A 16,810-nucleotide genomic window follows, 5' to 3' on the forward strand; every position below is an offset into this window, starting at 1 on the left:
CCCGCGGGGGAGCCGCAGGAGGTTTCTCGGTGCGTTTATCTGGCTGACCCTTAAGGACAGATCAGAGCCTCGTTTCTGGAGGGGTCTGGATGCGGCCCCACCCGGCACACCCTGGGGCGGAGCCCACTCGGCACTGGGCTCCCGGGCAGCTGGCTTCCCGTGGGTTGTGCAGTGAGCACCACTGCCCGTGTCTGTGGGACGGCAGGGGCACGTCAGGCACCTGTGGAGTCTCGAGGCGTCTCCCGCGGGGGGGAAACAGGAGTAACCCCCGCTCACCGCCTGCTCCACGCAGTCAAGAACCTTCAACAGCAGCACCGGCAGGCAGGGCCCCTGCTCTCCCGCCCCCTCCCGACACCACCCTTCCCAGGGTGCCTCTCCACAGACAGAGAGAGATCAACGCTTTAATGATGGCTTCCTTCATTCACAGACAGCTCCAAGACAGTGAGAGACAGACCTCTCTCTCCATGCATTGGTCCAGTACAACTCAGGGACGTGAGTCTCCTGTGCCCCGTGGTCCCAGCAACCGTGTGGCTTGGCCAGGGCAGGCACTGGGGACAGGTGGGGGCAGGTGGCAGACTGGGCAGGAATACATGGGCACTGCCGTGCACCGTGCAAGAGCGGCATGGGGGAGGGGGCCCAAGCCCCTAGGAGTGCCCTGGAGACGCCAGCGGGGTCAGGGCCACTCCTGAGGGCTGCGAGGGAGGGAGAGATGGGACTGGGCAGGAGGGAGTGCTGGCGGAATGCGGGCCACCTTCCTCCAGCCCTGAGGCCTGGCCGCCCCCGCGCCTTCTGAAGCCGTCGCATTCCAGGACTCAGAGCTGGAAGGGTGGCGAGGAGCACGTCCATCCAGCCCGAGGCCAGCGTCAAGGGGTCCACGCGCTTCCGGCCTGCCTGCCCCCTCCCCTCAACCCCAAAGACCCGAGGAGACCCCAGTCGAGACGGCTGAGCACCACATTTCTAAAGAGAGGGAGGAGGAGGAGAACGCCGCGGGCTGGCGGAGGGAAGCCCGGGAGGACCGGTCTGGGCGGCGGCCGCAGCAGCGGACGGCACGGCCTCACGTCCCGGAGCCGCCGGCGGCCCTCCTAGCTGAGCATCTTGTGCCGATCGAACACCGTCTTCCGCTGCTCCTGCACCTGCAGCTTCCAGCGCTGCTGGGCCCCCTCCACGCGCTCCAGCACCGTGTTCGCCCGGGGGCCCCCGAGGGACGCGGCCACTGCAGCCGGCGAGCGAGCGTCCTGCAGCGGGAAAGAAGGGGTCCCCTGAGGGCCTGGCCGAGGGTCAGGAGAGGCCCTGTTCCTACGGCACAGCCAGGCCCCGGCCCGCAGGCTGCACGCCTACTTCCACCTGACAGCAACGGACTCCGTGCCACTGGCCATTGGCAGATGCACCCTCGTGGCCCCCAGGGCTGGGGAACGGCCCTGCCTGCCACTGCCCAGGGGGGAGGGGCTACAGGACCTGCTCCAGTGGGGGGCACTTGCTCAGGGGGTCTGGCAGGGAGCTGGACCTCGGCACTTGCATTTCAGGGCCCGGTCTGGCTCGGCCCCTTCCCCCGACCCCCACCGCCTCCCAGCAGAGGCTCCCCGCTTCCCCTTTGCTCTCAGACCTGCTTCTGTCGTTGTCAAAGGCATCCCCCCTAATTAGCACCTGCGTTTCCTGCAGGACCCGAACCTGATCTTTGGGGGGAATTAGAGCCGAGGGCCAGGCCCACCCCCGTGGGGATTTCCTCCCTGGCTCTCCCTGCCTCTCATCTCCTGCCATACGTCTCTTAAGGGATTAGCATGCCCCTCTAAGCCCGGAGCCGCCCAGTAAATGCAACTTTGCTTCTAATGCCCCGAGCTGGCGCAGCTTCTGTCGCCACACACCTGCCAGGCTGCGCGGCCGGGAGGGGCGCGTGGGGGAGGGGAGGGAGGACACAGAGCGAGCTGGCGCTGCGGAGGTGGCCAGAGGCGAGGCGGCGAGGAGCGCCAGGTAATTCTCCTGTGACCGCTCACTCCAGGGTGAGGGAGATGGGGAAGCCCAGGGCCCCCGAGGCGGCCTCTGCCAGGCTGCGGGATCGGGCAATGCTGCAGAGGCAGGTGCCAGCAGCGTCAGGCAGGGGGCGCACCGAGCCCGCAGCAGGACTCCTGGGTTCTACACCCGGACGAGGGGAGCGCCTGCCCCTTGCGGCCTCAGACTCCCCGGGCCCGCGCGTGGTACCCGCAGGCCCACCGTGGGAGCTGGAAGGAGGCTAGGCCTCAGCCCCTCCGCTGTGCGGCACTCGCCAAGGCACTTCATCTCCCCAAACTGAGCTTCATAAATGCAGTCAGCAGGGATGACATGCACCCTGATACCCAGTCCCCCCCCGCCCCCCCCACTGCGCGCGCGCGCACACACACACACACACACACACACACGGCACGAGGCAGCCTCCTGTCCTGCGCTCTCTTCCAAGTCACTTTTTAAACACCCTGATCCTGACTCAGAAAATTCATTTCAGGACCTAACGGGCTGTGATCCAAAAAACACGGGCTGCTGATTGTTTAACGAATGGGCAGACCTTCAGAAGGCTCACGAGACACAACCTCTGGAAACACAGGATTGCCAACTTCTCTGCAACAGGATAAACCTCTCTCAGTTCCACTTCTCAGATGTCCCGGAGCCCCAGTACGTCGGCCATCAGGGGGCAGGAGCTTGAGAGACGCTTGCTCCCCCCACCCCCCGCCCCAGGCAGCTCAGCACAGTAGTTGAGACGAGGTTGGGGTCAGCAACCCTGGCTCTGACCCCTGCTGGACAGGGGACCCGGGGCCAGTCACCACCTTCCCGGAACCCACTTCCCTATCCCGAGATGGAGGCGGAAACAGCGACTCCTTTACGGGACACAGAGCGGGAAGGCTCCGGCACGCCCAGCACCTGGTCACGGCAGCGCCAATGACCATCAGGCCCTGGCCGGGTCAGGCAGTCGGCAGGCTGCCGCACTGCCTTGGGAAAATGTCCATGGCGGCGGCACCACCTCCCGGGCCCACCCCCGAGTCCCGCCGGGCCACCTGGACGTGTGCAGTGCTGCAGGTGGGCCCTCGAGGCCCAGCCATCCCGGCTCTGAGGGCCACGGGGGCCCCCCGGCGCCAGTGCTGATTCTGGGGCCTCAGTGAGGGGTGCAGGCACCAGGCGTTCCCTCCACGAGCCCTCTGCACCCTGGGACGGCATCTCGCAGAGTGGAGCTGGGGGGAACCAAGGGCAGGCACTAAGGGGCAGGCGGAACCCACCCCACGGCACAGCCTCGGCTGTTCCCCTCACGCACAGCCCTGAGCCGGAGGCTGCTGCCGGAGACGGCTCTGTCCCAGAGACGGCCCAGCCGTGCTCGCCCCTCAGCGCCAGCCGACTCCACTCCCGATCCTGATCCCCCACCCCCACTGAGGCTGGGTCTTCGGGTGGTGCAGGGGACAGGAGAGGAGGAGGCCCCCGAGGAGCCGACTAGCGGTGCCGTGGGGCGGGCCCTCTGCTGGGCGCTGCACGGGTCACGCCTGGCTCTCTGTTCCAGCACGTGGGCAGCTTCATTCTCATCTCACAGATGAGGGAACCGACGCTCTGCCAGATCAGGGGTCTCGCGGGCCAAGGCCACGCAGCAGCGCGGGGCAGAGCGGGATGCGCACCCGTCTGCTCTGTAGCGCCCTCTGCTGGCTGGTTTCACCCAGGCGGGAGCCAACAGGGCCAAACAAAGCAAGTGGGCCAGGACTGCCCCCAGGTCTGAGCGGGAGCAAAGTGCCTGGGAGGGACCAGGGACTGGGGCCCCAGGCGCAGCCTCCTCCCCAGCCCTGGGAGGGCCCCAACACCTGTGTGGCCAAGCCTGAGCCCATCAAAGCAGCCCAAGCGGACCCTCTGCAGCCAGCCCGCCAGAGCCGGGGTTCTGAGGACAAGTAGACGGAGGTGTCCCTCTTTCGCTTCCCCTCCCCCACCTTCTCCAATCCAGGGCAGGGGAGCAGGGCCAGGCGGGCAGGCGATGGCCCTCATGCACAGCCGCTCTCCATTTCCCAGGGCTCACCCCAACCCTCGCCGCTGCACCTGTGCGTGGCGTGCAGGGCCGCCGTCAGTCACCTCCCCGCCAGATCAGATCACGCTGCTCCAGATCCTGGCCTGGTGACCACAGGTGCAGCACTCGTCAGCAGGCACTCCGGGGCCTAGAGGCTGGGCTGCAGTGCAGGGCTCGGCACCCCCCCCCCCACCGCCCCCAGCGGCGGCTGCACTCCAGGGCTCTGCAATGGGGCCCACAGCCTCCCTCCAGCAACCGCCACCCTCACGCGCTCAGGCCAGACGGTGAGGGATGAACATGCGCTGGGGGTGCTCACGCAGCCGTTCTGTCTACTCCGGAGTGAGACGGGCCAAGCACAAGCTTAGCTCCCGGGCTGGTGAGGGACTGAGCTGGGCCCCCGACGCAGCAGGAGGGGTCCCAAGCCCTGCTCTCGATGACCGGGAATGGCTGCCCCTAAGGATGTTGACTCCCACGCCTGTCCTCAGGGGATGGAGGCCACCTGGCTGCCCTCATGGTCCTGAGCCCTCTCCATGTGTCACCGCTGGTGCCTGGCACACAGCTGCCTGCCCATCCCCAGTGGCTGGGGATGGCTCCTTCCCCCAGTCCCACTACCGCCCACCCCCGTCGCCATCACCGCCCTGCTCGATGCCCTGCTCGCCCCTCCCCCGCGGGGCTGGCTGGGCTGAGAACCCGAGGACCCCTTCCGAGGCCAGGGGCCGCGCTGGGAGCAGCTGAGGCGCACAGAGGCTCACAGGAACCCTTGCTCGTCTCTTCAAAGAGGGCCAGCCCTGCACATCTGACACAGCTCTGTTTGCTGTTTCTGTCCTCGCAAACAGGCCCGCTTCCTCCTTTCAAAGGGCGTCTGAGCCCGGGGATTAGGCCTAATGCCGCTGGAATCCCAGGAGGCCGCGCCCGCAGCCAGGCCCACGGAGGCGCTGCCAGGCCGTTCAAAGCGAACGCGGCACGCTTTCATCCCCCGCCACGGACCCCGCTCAGGCGGCGGGGCGGCCGCCCCTTCCTCTTCCAGGCCTCCAGCCCTGGGGCAGGGCAGCTCTTGGCTTTAGGGGCTGGGGGCTGGGGGCTGGGGCCAGGAGGCCCGCAAGCCCAGAGGTGCTCTGACGCCTGCATCCCACTGGGCCTGGTCCCTGACTCGGGGAGCGGAGAGGGGCCAGGCCTGGAAGCCTGGGAGCCTACAGGGCTCTCTCTTTTGCAAAAGAGACAACTTAAAAGGCAGAGTGACAGAGACAGAGAGATGGAGACAGAGGTCTTCCATCTGCTGGTTCATTCCCCAAATGGCCACAACAGCCAGTGCTGGGCCAGGCCAAAGCCAGGAGTCTGGAACTCCATCTGGGCCTCCCACGTGGGTGCAGGGACCCAAGCACTCGGGTCACCCTCTGTTGCCTTCCCAGATGCATTAGCAGGAAGCTGGATCAGAAGCGGAGCAGCCGGGACTCAAACAGATGCTCCGGTATGGGAGGCCGGCATCGCAGGCGGCGGCTTTACCCACTGCACAGCAACGCCGACCCTGGGTTCTCTTAAGGTTGGCAAGTAGTACAGGCCTGGCTGAGCCCCGGGGAAGCCTGGGAGGCCACGTCCTTTCTTCCTCTTGGGGTGCAGGCTGAATCCTGCCAGCCCAGGTGTCCTTGTCCCTTCCCCAAGGCCCCCTTTCCCATGCATGCTCAGAGGGGTGGGCCAGTAGACTGTTGCTCGCCTGCCAACTGGGGTCATGCGTTTTGTAAAGATCAGGGCCTGGGGCCGGCGCTGTGGCATAGTGGGTCAAGCAGCCGCCCGCAATGCCTGCATCCCATATGGGCACCAGATCGAGTCCCGGCTGCTCCACTTCCAATCCAGCTCCCTGCTAATGTGCCTGGGAAAAGCAGCAAAAGATGGCCCAAGTGCTTGGTTCCCTGCACCCACATGGGAGACCCCGAAGAAGCTCCTGGCTCCGTTGCGGCCATCTGGGGAGTGAGCCAGCAGATGGATGACCTCTCTCTCTTTCCTTCTCTCTGTTTAACTCTTTCAAATAAATAAGTCTTTATATTAAAAAACAAACAAACAAACAAAAGACCAGGGCCTGTCCACCCTCCTGACAGCCAGCTGGCAGGCACCGCTCTGAAGTCGCCCCTGCCAGGAAACCTCGCCCATCAGGCTAACACAGGAAGGACCCCCAGGTCCCTGCGTGATGGACAGCTGACTCGGGGCTGAAGCCCAGCAAAGTCTGTGTCATGTCCACACACAAGCCCTGTAGCCCAGACAGAACCCTGGGGACCAGCGGTGGACAGGTGAGACCCAGACAGCCCTTCCTCTGGCCCCATACAAGCGTGGGACCCTCCAGGGCCGGCTGCACGTCGGGTCAGGGTCTCCAAGAGACATTTCATGCCCCCGGGGTGGGAGGTGAGGGTGTCTGAGCACGGAGCCTGGGGTCGCCAGTGCTGCTCGGGTCTGCCCGGCATGGCCCACGCCCTCACAGGCACCCACTGCGTGGCTGGACAGTGCCCTCACCCTGTAACCCTCCCACCTACTGAGCCAAACCCTCTGTTCCTGCTTCTGCCTGCGCATCCAACCCCTCCTTTCTCCCCCAGGGCCCCTCCACAGTCAGACTCCAGGTGGGGAGCGCCCCAGGCCCCGCGAGGGGAAGGGAGGCTCAGGCTGAGCCGCGGAGACGACAGGCTGCCCTCCCACTGGCTCCACACCCAGGACGCCAGGAGCCACGGCCGTGCCCAAGAGCCACGCATTCCAGTGAAATGGCAGCATGGGCTTGTAATCATCGCTCTCAATGAAGCCCCAGCCAGGGCTGCAATTAGCACAGCGCCCTAATCGCCGCGCGCTTGTTCCCGACGCCCCTCCCCTATCCGAGCTGCTATTACTCCACATTAATAACCAGGTAGCAGGCGAGCTTCCCTCTCGCATGCAGACCACCCAACTGCCAATGCCACCGCCTCCAAGGCCCGGCTCACACCCTCTGCTCTACCTCTTGGCCGAACTGATGTCCGCAGGAGGCTGGGGACAGACAGGGAAGGGCCCAGGCACGCTCCCAGGGAGGCAGCAGGGCCTCCCTCCGGCCCCTGCTCCCGCCGGCCCACACATGGCAGCTTCATATGTGTGCACACACACACACATACACAGACACACGGAGGCTGCATACGCATGCACACACACATACACACACACCTGTGCACATGCACACAGGCCTGAGCCCCTGGGTCCTCTATGGTGGGGCACATGCCCTTCTCACCTCCACTAAAGATCTGAACTCTGACTGCCCAGGGCCAGCGCAGCCTAGGCCTGCTTACCTCTAGCGATGGCCAGCTCACCACCTCACACGTGAGTTTACCCTCTACCATCAGACTGCACTGTCGGCAGGAAGTCTCTCCCCTTGACACCTACCATGGGTTCTGCTGGTCCCCGTGAGGCCAGGCTCTCCCCTACAAAACCCTGGACACACGCGAGCTTGCTCTCTGCTTCCTCCAGCGGTGGGGCCCTTGGGACAGAGCCCAGGGACACAGTGTGTCCCCCAAGGCGGGTGCGGAGGTGAGCCCGCCCTGCCTCAGACCCGCCCCGAGGCTGTCTCACGTGCCCAGCCAGCTGCTGTGAGCAGGAGGGTGGGGGCATGGGGGGCTGGGAGGCCGCCACTGTCCAGGGGCCCCCAGGCATCTGAGGGCATGCTGCCCCTTGCAGCCCTCCCCGGCCACAAAGGACTCCGCCGGGGCCCTCCTCCTGCCCCAGCTTGGGGATCCTGGCCGCACCGACCACAACTGTTGAGCAGGACGATGGCGGAGGGTGGGAAGCAACGTGAGTTGTGCTGGGCCCCGGGGTGAGCCCCACCAGCTGCCCGGCCTCGTCTGCACTCCAGCGGGGCCTGCAGGCTGTCTGTAGTCAGCAGGTCTCTCCCTTCTTTATGCAACAAAGCCAGAAGCCTGGGGCTCGACATCCGAGGCCTCCGATGAGCTCACTGGCCAGCTCCGTCCATCACTACTCCTGCTCACCTGCCCAAGCCGTGCAATGCTCAGAAGTCTGGACGTTCCCATGGTGATGCCCCCCCAGTCCCCCCCAACACTTACCTGGCTCCTCCTTAGCCCTCAAGACCCCAAGGCTGTGTTTGCCTCGAGCAGGAGCGCAATCTTTGTGCAATCACTGAACCCACAACCGGAAGTCCACCACCACCTGCCCCCGGGGTCTGAGCAGGCAGGACACCCTGCGTGTGTGGCCGCCTAACAGGAAGACACGGCTCCCTGTTTGTGCAGTGCTACTGCCTGCCGCCGGCCATCCAGAAAACTCAGAGCCAGCTGAGCTGGGGTGACGTGGGGGACCCGGGCCTACAGGGGTGGCCCACGGCTGCAGCCCGGGGCACCACGGTACCTCGTTCTCCTCCTCGTTGTGCAGCTGCTCGGTGTACGCGTCCGGCTTTCGGATCAGAGGGTCCACCAGCATCAGGAAGGCCATGTAGAGCAGCAGGGCTCCCACCACGGACAGGTAGATGACGATGATGACCTGGGGAGGAGACCCGGGAATCCTTTCCAGCGCGTGCCACCTGTGTCCTGCTGGCAGCAACCCCAGTGCCGCCCTGAGGAAGGACTGGCAGGCGACGTGGGCCTGGAGGGGAAGGGTGCCTGGTGGAGGGGGGGTCCCCAAGAACAGCGAGCACATGGCAGCCCCCAGGGCAACAGGAAGATGGCAAAGGAAGAAGCCCGCAGCCCGACAGCCTGGGGGAAGCCATCAGGAACCAGGACAGAGCGGGAGGAAGCAGCTGGGGAAACATGGGCCAGGAAGTGGGGGTCTGGGCTCGCAGGCCCACGGCCCGTGGGAGGGCAGCTGCCAGGCTGAACAAGAGACGGCGCGTGACGGCTGAGGCCACAGCAGCAGGACATCCCCCCCCTCTCGTGTGCACAGCGCCCCGCAGGCTGCCTTACAGCAAAGACCCACCCAACGGGCCAAGTTCAATGCCTGAGGTGCTCTGGGCATCGCAGGGGCCCTCTGAGCAATCGGCTGTGTGTGTGATGGCGTCGGTGCTGCACCCCGGTTGTGGAACCACTCCACGAGCCCCTGGGGGAAGGGGCCGTATTCACCTAACTGAGAAGGTACAGGTGCCCAGCTGGCCGAGAGCCAAGTTCAACTGGACCAACTTCCTCCTTGGTTAGGGCAGGGTGAACTATCAGAGCTCAGTGTGTACCCCAGGTGCACGGGGCTGCGCTGGGGGGAGAGGGAGGCCTGGGCAATTAGGAAGCCGCTTCCCTGCCCAGCAGGGAGAGGTGACATCTGTCTGTGAACTGAATTGAAGGGCTCTGGCGTCTGGCCACCGAGGGTGGGGCTGCTGGACCAAGTTCAGAGTGGACAGACAGCTGCAGGCGTGGGGGAGGCGGCAGGGCGCAGGGCAGGGGACACGCAGCTGCTCCCCACCTGTGTGGAGAATACAGGGCAGGCGACAGCCGGGGCAGGGGGCGTGGCTCCCTGGAGCAGGCAGGGCGGGACAGCAGGGAAGACCAGCTCTCGGCCACAGGCCTCCAGAGGACAAGCCGATGGCTGCGCGTCCCCGCTCACGAGTTACTTTCTGATGCTACTCCCAGAGCAAGCAGAAAGCAGCGAACAAACGGAGAAAGGGCTTGTGTCAGAAACCAGCGGGCAGCACCTGACACCGGACAGAGGCACCGCAGGGCGCCAGGGCAGCCTGACCCTCTGCTAGGGCAAGGTCACGGCCTCCGTGAGAGGCGGAGGAATGGACGAGGAGCTTGTGGTCAGCCTGCCTGTTGCTGCTCTCCTGAATTCACCCAAAGGATCCATGAGAAGAAAGTTCGAGAGAACACAGAAGGAAGCACCTGTGTTGGTGCCCTGGGCCGGGGCTGGGCCCCTGGCCCCTGGCCCCTAGCCCCCGGCCCCGGCAGGCCCAGTCCACAACTCAGCAGCTTCCCCAGGGGCAGATCAGCCTCCTCTCCGCAGCTGGATTAAATGGGGAGCTTGGGGTGGAGGCGGCGGAGGCTGGCCTCGCCATGCCCAGGCACCCAAAAGAGGGGGTGGAAGGGATGGTGGGAAGAGGGAGCCCCCTCCCCTACCCCCAGGCTCTCAGCGCTCACTGCACGGAGGGAGTCGGCTCCGGGTGCAGGAAGTGGGTCCCTGTGTCTGTACCAGACCAGCCTGGAAGCCACGCAGAGCAGTCTGGGAACGTTCCAGAAGAGAGCATGACCCCGGTGCAGGTGCGCCAGGGCTGGGGTGGGGGTGCAGGCCAGGGCCCGGGGCTACCTTGATGGTGGTGGTGCTGCGCTCCTCGTACTTGCACTCGCACAGCAGGCAGTAGGCCTCCACGTCATGGCCCGGCACCGGCATGGGTTCCACCACGTGCAGGCAGTTGCTGCAACACAGAGACAGGGCCATGGGGCGGGCAGCAGGGAGCCGGGGCAGGGGCCGGCCCAGGTGAGGCTGCTTCCGGGGAGGGCAGGGGGTTCCAAAGCACCACACAGAAGCCCACAGTCCAACCCCCGACCCCGGCCACCAGCTCCCCTCCCGCCAAGCTTTCGCCAGTGGGCGCCTGGAGCTCCAGCTCAGAGGCGGGCGGGGCTCAGCTCACAATCTTGCCAGGCCCCTCTGCCCTCCTGAGCTGACCCTCACATAAGTCCAGTGGCCTGCGGGGTCCAACCTGAGGGTTCCAAAGGGAACACAAACCCCGTGCCCACCCCCGTCACCATCCAGTCCCTAGTCCCGCAGTCTCAGCGGCTGAGTCCCCAAGGGCAGAGCACCCCTCTGCTGACCGGTCAAACCCAGGGACGCCTCTCACCCACAATCTCAGTGGAGGCCCGCACCAGCTCTCCCTGGGGACAGCCGACCCAGCCTCCTGCCACTCGCCCACCTCCGGTTTGCCCCCAGCCAATGCCACCTGCACACGGCAGCCAAGGGACCTCACCGACGCAGAAGCCTGGTCCCATCAGTCCCCAGCTCTAACCGGCAGGTGAACTGACCTGCTCCTCCTGCCACCTCCCTCACGGCACTCCTGACCCCTCCAGCCACGCCCCAGCCCCAGCCCCAGCCCCAACCCCAGCCCCAGCGGGCCCTAGGATTGGAAGGTGATGCAGGCAGGTGCTGGGGCAGGAGGGGAGGGGGGCCAGCAGACTCCCCACCAGGCCACAGTGTGAGGATGGTGGTGGGCCAGCTGGGAAGCGCCAACCCATTCTTCTGTTCCGTTTCTCCCAGGGGAAAGCTCCCCGGGGTCAGGAGACAGGAAGATGGAGCGGAAACATTTCTGAGTCTCCGGCTCTCCCAGGAGCCAGTGGGACCCTCCCGGGGGTCTCCCTTCACTGGCTCTGGGGATCAGTGTTGTCCCAAGGCGGGAGGGGCAGACAGGAAGGGAGGCGGCTAAAGAGAAACACGAGCTGGTCAATTCCAGGTCCCTCCTCCTACTCTGAATGCAGGGCACGCATTGAACCCCACAGGCATTGAACCCCACAGGCCAACCTTGCTCCACGCCTTTCAAGCGGTAGGTGCCCTGCGGGGTGGCACGGGCCCCCGTGCAGGAGGGTGGGGGGAGGGAATCTGGTTTTGTCTTTCACACGTCTGTGTTTCCTCTGCAGATTTTGTTTGTAAAGGAGTCCATTTTATTTCATCTTTAATATTTAGAGGCCAGATCTGTGGCACAGCAGGTGAAGCTGCCACCTGTGATGCCGCCATCCCACAGGAGTGCTCATTTCTGGTCCCGGCTGCTCCACTTCCCGTCCAGCTCACCGCTGTGGCCTGGGAAAGCAGCACAAGATGGCCCCAAGTCCTTGGGCCCCTGCACCCGCGAAGGGGACCTGGACAGAGCTCCAGACCCCTGGCTTTGACCTGGCCCAGCGCTGGCTGTTGCGGCCATTTAATGAGTAAACCAGCCAGTGGAAGATCTGTCTTTCCTCTCTCTCTGTTACACTGCCTTTCAAATGTATAAAATAAATATTTAAAGAAAAAATCCCTTGGACTTTTCCAGGAAACCGTAACTTTCCTAAGACACACTCGGGTAAGTGCTTCAGAGGGTGCCCGTAGGTTCTCTTCGAGGTGTGGTTTCCCCACAGTGCCTGGTGACTTCCAGGTCACCCAGGGGCAAGACGGCTGCCGTCACGCCAAGCTGTATCCCAACAGCCTTTCAAATATGAACTTTTTTAAAAAAATGTATTTATTCCAAAGGCAGAGTGACCCAGAGACAGAGAGATCCTCCATCTGCTGGTTCACTCCCCAAATGGCCACAACGGCTGGAGCTGGGCCAGGCTGAAGCCAGGAGCCTGGAACCCCCTCCAGGTCTCCCGTGTGGGTGCAGGGGCCCAAGCACTTGGGTCGTCTTCTGCTGCTTTCCCAGTCACATTAGCAGGGAGCTGGATCAGAAGCAGAGCAGCCGGGATTTGAATGGGTCTTATATGGCATGCTGGCGTTGCAAGTGGCGGCTTAACCTGCTGCGCCACAATGCCAGCCCCATGGTGGGGTCGACTTTAACAAGCTAGAAATGCGATGAACTGTCAAGTTATAAAGCTCCTTCCCGTGCTGGGACTGTCTCTAACATGTGTCTCTCCAGGCCCACAACTGGGCAAAAGCAGCAGTTTGTCTTCCTCCACACCTGTAGTTATAAATTCCCAACACTAGATGGCAGGATACCAGCAACACAGGGCCACCAGGGGCTTGGCCGCTGCTCCCCAGGACTGTGGCTATGCAGCTTCTGGTTTCACTCCATACTCCCAGGGGGAAGGGGCCGGTGCTGTCTTGCAGGGGACCAAATGTCTCACCGGAGTGACAACGTGGCCATGACCTGAAAACCCAAAGAGGCCCAGTGGCCCTGGCACTGAGATGCTAAGATCAGTATGGAGGCCCCACCTACCCCTAAGGGGCCCTAGGCAAGCAGGGGGAGGACTCCCAGGCCTGGAGAGCCCTGCTGGCTCCGGGAATCTTGAAGCCTCACCACCCATCATCACCCCTAGTGGGACCGTCTTGAGGTTCCTGATGTGGGCCTGTCCACCAGGCAGCCCCCGCATTCGGGCCTCTAAGGGGAAGCAGGGGATGAGGTCTGGCCTGGAAGAGATACACAGGGTGCGGCCACCACGCTGGGGTTTCAGGCCAGCCTCTCTCCAAGCCAGAGACAACGCTATGACAGCCACAGGTGCATGCACGGGGGAGTGGGACATGCCAGCCCTTCCAGCCATTCCCCACGAGCCCCAGGGAGCCGCCAGGCATCCAGGCCTTCAGGTCTCCGTGCACTGTGAGTCCCCCAGGACAGACAGAGCAGCGGGAACCTGCCTGGTGCTCTGGGAGCAGCCGCTGCTTTCCTGGGCCCTGGGGTGAGCTTACAATGACTGTGCCGTCACCAGCTGACAGGCTGTAGTAACACAGTGGCTGGTGTTTGTGCAGCACTCACGATGTGTCAGGTGCCGTGCACACGGCCTGGACTTGCTTGGTTTGACTTCTGATTTCCCATCTTTATGACCACGCAGAAGTATACTTCCAGCTTTGAACTTTGAGCTTTCTCCAGACTAGCAACATGCCCTGTGACCGTCTCTCCTGCAGGAGGGCAGGGGGGGGAGCCACGGCTCCCAGGCAGCCCCGCCAGGGTGAGGGCGAGCAACTCACAGGCCGCCAGGTGCTGGCTGCCCCGCTAAGCAGGGTGCAGTGCGGGTTATGCGTGTCCACCGCATTTTCAGCGAACGACACATCCAGGCTGTAAGAGGCCCAGGGGCCACAACCTCACTGGAAGCCGGAGAGCATGCGCATTTGCTTCCATGCGTGCGCACAGGCACAAACACGCATGCTCAGAATCCTGCTGCCCTCCCCCACATAAGGAGCTCAGAGCACACTGGCTATCAAGCCGCTCACACAGTGACCGGCGGCAAAGCCCGACCCGCGGCCAGGAAGGCTGGCTCCGGAGGCCCTGCCTGCATCACCATTTCCCAGAGCTGGACGCGTTCCGCTGGCTTCAAAGCTCCCAGATGCTGTGCTGGGTTAAGGGCTTCATTGGCACCTAAGGAATTTTCTAACAGGCTACTGCCCCGCTGCCCCAGGCCTGCTGAATCAGAACATGGGGCCGGGTGGTACTTCCCCAGAGCATGCCTGGCCGTCTAACACAGGCTGAGCAACCACAGTGCTGACCCAGATCTGCCACTGGAGGCTAATCCTTTTGACAACGACCTCACACGTCTGCCCCTGCGAGCATGGGGCTTCCCAGCTCCCTCGGCCCACGCAGCATCATCCACCAGCCCCAAAACCACACCAGGAGACCATGCAGAACGTAACAGGGTGGGGGTGGGGCGCCGTGGCACAGGTTAATCCTCCACCTGCAGTGCCAGCATCCCATATGGGCGCAGGTTCAAGTCCCGGCTGTTCCAGTTCCAATCCAGCTCTCTGCTATTGCCTGGGAAAGCAGTGGTGGATGGGCCAAGTCCTTGGGCCCCTGCACCCGTGTGGGAGACCTGGAAGAAGCTCCTGGCTTTGGATCAGCACAGCTCCAGCCGTTGCAGCCATTTGGGGAGTGAACCAGCAGAAGGAAGACTTTTCTGTCTCTCACTCTCACTGTCTGTAACTCTACCTCTCAAATAAATAAATAAATAAATAATCTTTTATTAAAAAAAAAAAAAAAGAAGAACGTAACAGAAGCCCACCAGCCCGGCTCCAGGGGCTGCAGCTCGCCAGGCACCGCGTGACCCGGGTGCTGCCCTCTCAGGCCGTCTCTACTGCCTTCAGCCATTCCCTGCAGGACCACGCGTCACAGCTTCCCTTCACCGAGCGGAACAAACTCCTGAAAATCTCTCCGCTTTGAAAAGTGGGGCTCCCAGAAGTGGATACAAGACACTGGGAGAACAATTTACGTTCCTTCTCTGGGCCTCAGTCTCCACAAGTGTGAAATGGGAACACTACCCGTCCACCCACTAACAAGGCTGTGCAGAGACGTGCACAGAATGACAGCCGTCACGGCTCCGCCGAAACGCCGAGCACCCCGCGGGAGGCGGCCAGCGCACCTGCCTCTCCCACCTTCTCCACTGCCATTGTGCACACCACACACATCCATAAAGCCCCAAATTCAAAGCCGACGACAGACTCCACGCCTCTGACCAGGAACCCCCCCCTCTTGCTGGAATTCAAGACACCTGGGTTACAGCCACAACTGGTCCAGGACAGTCATTTCTGCGTGAGGCTCCGCCGGGGACTGGGAGAGCAGGCTTCCCCTCCAGAGGTCCAACAACCCTAACGGGGCCCCTCAGCAGGGCCAGCGCACGCGGAGCCTTACCAGTCCTTCTGCGACACATTCTGGTTGTAAATGTGCCCACTGATGTTTCTGTATGGTGGGCAGATGCATTTGCACCGGATATCTTCAGAACTCTGCAAGACAAGGGCCGTAGGGAACAGGCAGGGCCCCGCCTGGGGGCAGGCTCACGCCAGGCCCTGACTCCTGCGCCCCGCCCCAGCCCCAGGCCCAGCAAGGACTGCTTCAGGTCCCCACGGCAGCAGCACTCACAGAGGGCTACTGGGGGTGGCCATTCCGTGTGTGGTGACGCGGGGGACAAGTGGCAGGACGGGCAGCAGCCCCCTGCCTGGGGCCCCACGTGGGGTGCACCTTTGTGCACTAGGCTATTTCCACCTCCAACCTCCTGGGCTAGGACCAGGGGGGAGGAAAGGCGGGGTTAACTTGGGAAAGTGGATACCTACACCCCAGGTCACCCGCCCCTACAGGACTGGGACCCCCACTTCACGGGGATCCCGGTCACTAACAGAAAGCCCGAGTTGCACAGACTTTACTTGCAGGGCACGTGTGGATTTCCTCTAGAGGGGTGGCAGACGCCGCCACTGTCTTACCCCGGAGTAAGGGCAGGTGCGAGGAACCGGGGAAGGAACTTACGCACCTGCCCTGCACCTGCTTGCTGGAAGTCCGGCCCCTCCCGCCTCCCTCGGGCCTGCCGGCGGCGACACCCCGCAGAGGACAGCCCGGGGTGCGTGCTGAGGGGCGGGCGGGCTCGGCCCCCTCACCTTGTTGGCCTGAGCCGGGGGCGCCAGCAAGCAGACGACCACGGCCACCAAGGACAGGACCTTCATGCTTATCACACCTGGCTGCCAGGCCAGCGCGTCCCGGCGCCTGGAAAAGACACGGAGTCGGGGACAGGGGGCGGCCGCGGCACGGCCAGCTCGCGCGGCCCCTTAAACTCGCGCCGGGACCAGGGCTCGAGGCTGGGCGGTGGGCTGCGGTTCCAGGGCCTCCCGGCTCCCCACGGATCACGTGCTGCAGCCGGCAGCGGGGGCGTCCAGGGCCCACGGCCTGGAGGGGCCCGCAGGTCCCCAGGCGAGGCCGGGCGGTGACCCTCGCCCCGCCGCACCTCCCCGTTCAGGCCCGCCGGGAACTTCGGGGGCAGAGTCTAAGCGGTCTGATCCGCCGGCGAAGGCCGACGCCCACCGCTCCGAGGGCTCCAGCGCTCCCCAGTGCCCCCCACGACCCCCGCGCCCCTCCCCCAACGCCGCGTCCACAAACCTGCACGCCCCGCCGCAGCCGCACAAGACCCAGCCGGCTCCGCCCCAAGCAGGACGGTATTGGTTGCTGCAGCAGCCACTCAGCCCAACCTCGCTGTCGCCTTAGCAACAGGACCCGCCTTCGCCTCAGCGCGGTGGCTCGCGCGCAAGGGAGGGGCGGGCATTTCTCAAACTCGATCCAACAAGAAAAGGGACCGTCAGCCTGGCCGAAGGGGAGCGCGGCGGGACCGGCCTCGGTGCGGCCAGCGGCCCTTCCCTGTACTGGAGAACTCCTGAGCGCCCCCCGCTGTTTCACACTTTGCAAGCCGAGACCCAGCCGCCGCTGCACGAATACAAAGACAGCCAGAGGCT

The 16,810-nt window shown here is 64.1% G+C and overlaps 1 protein-coding gene across 1 annotated transcript; it reads right to left on the reverse strand.

Moving 5' to 3' along the window:
- Window positions 1-387: 387 nt before the first annotated feature.
- TMEM9 (transmembrane protein 9) lies at window positions 388-16,594 on the reverse strand. Its single transcript, XM_051821105.3, has 6 exons — window positions 16,461-16,594; window positions 15,965-16,070; window positions 15,228-15,319; window positions 10,241-10,349; window positions 8,366-8,497; window positions 388-1,235 (listed from the first exon to the last, which is right to left on the reverse strand). Exons 2-6 carry the CDS (start codon window positions 16,028-16,030, stop codon window positions 1,083-1,085), a joined length of 552 nt encoding a protein of 183 aa, XP_051677065.3. The 5' UTR covers window positions 16,031-16,070; window positions 16,461-16,594; the 3' UTR covers window positions 388-1,082.
- Between the last annotated feature and the right edge of the window lie 216 nt (window positions 16,595-16,810).

This window comes from Oryctolagus cuniculus, chromosome 13, assembly GCF_051225735.1.
Source record: "Oryctolagus cuniculus isolate XC-2025 breed Fujian yellow rabbit chromosome 13, ASM5122573v1, whole genome shotgun sequence".
Lineage (NCBI taxonomy): Eukaryota > Metazoa > Chordata > Mammalia > Lagomorpha > Leporidae > Oryctolagus > Oryctolagus cuniculus.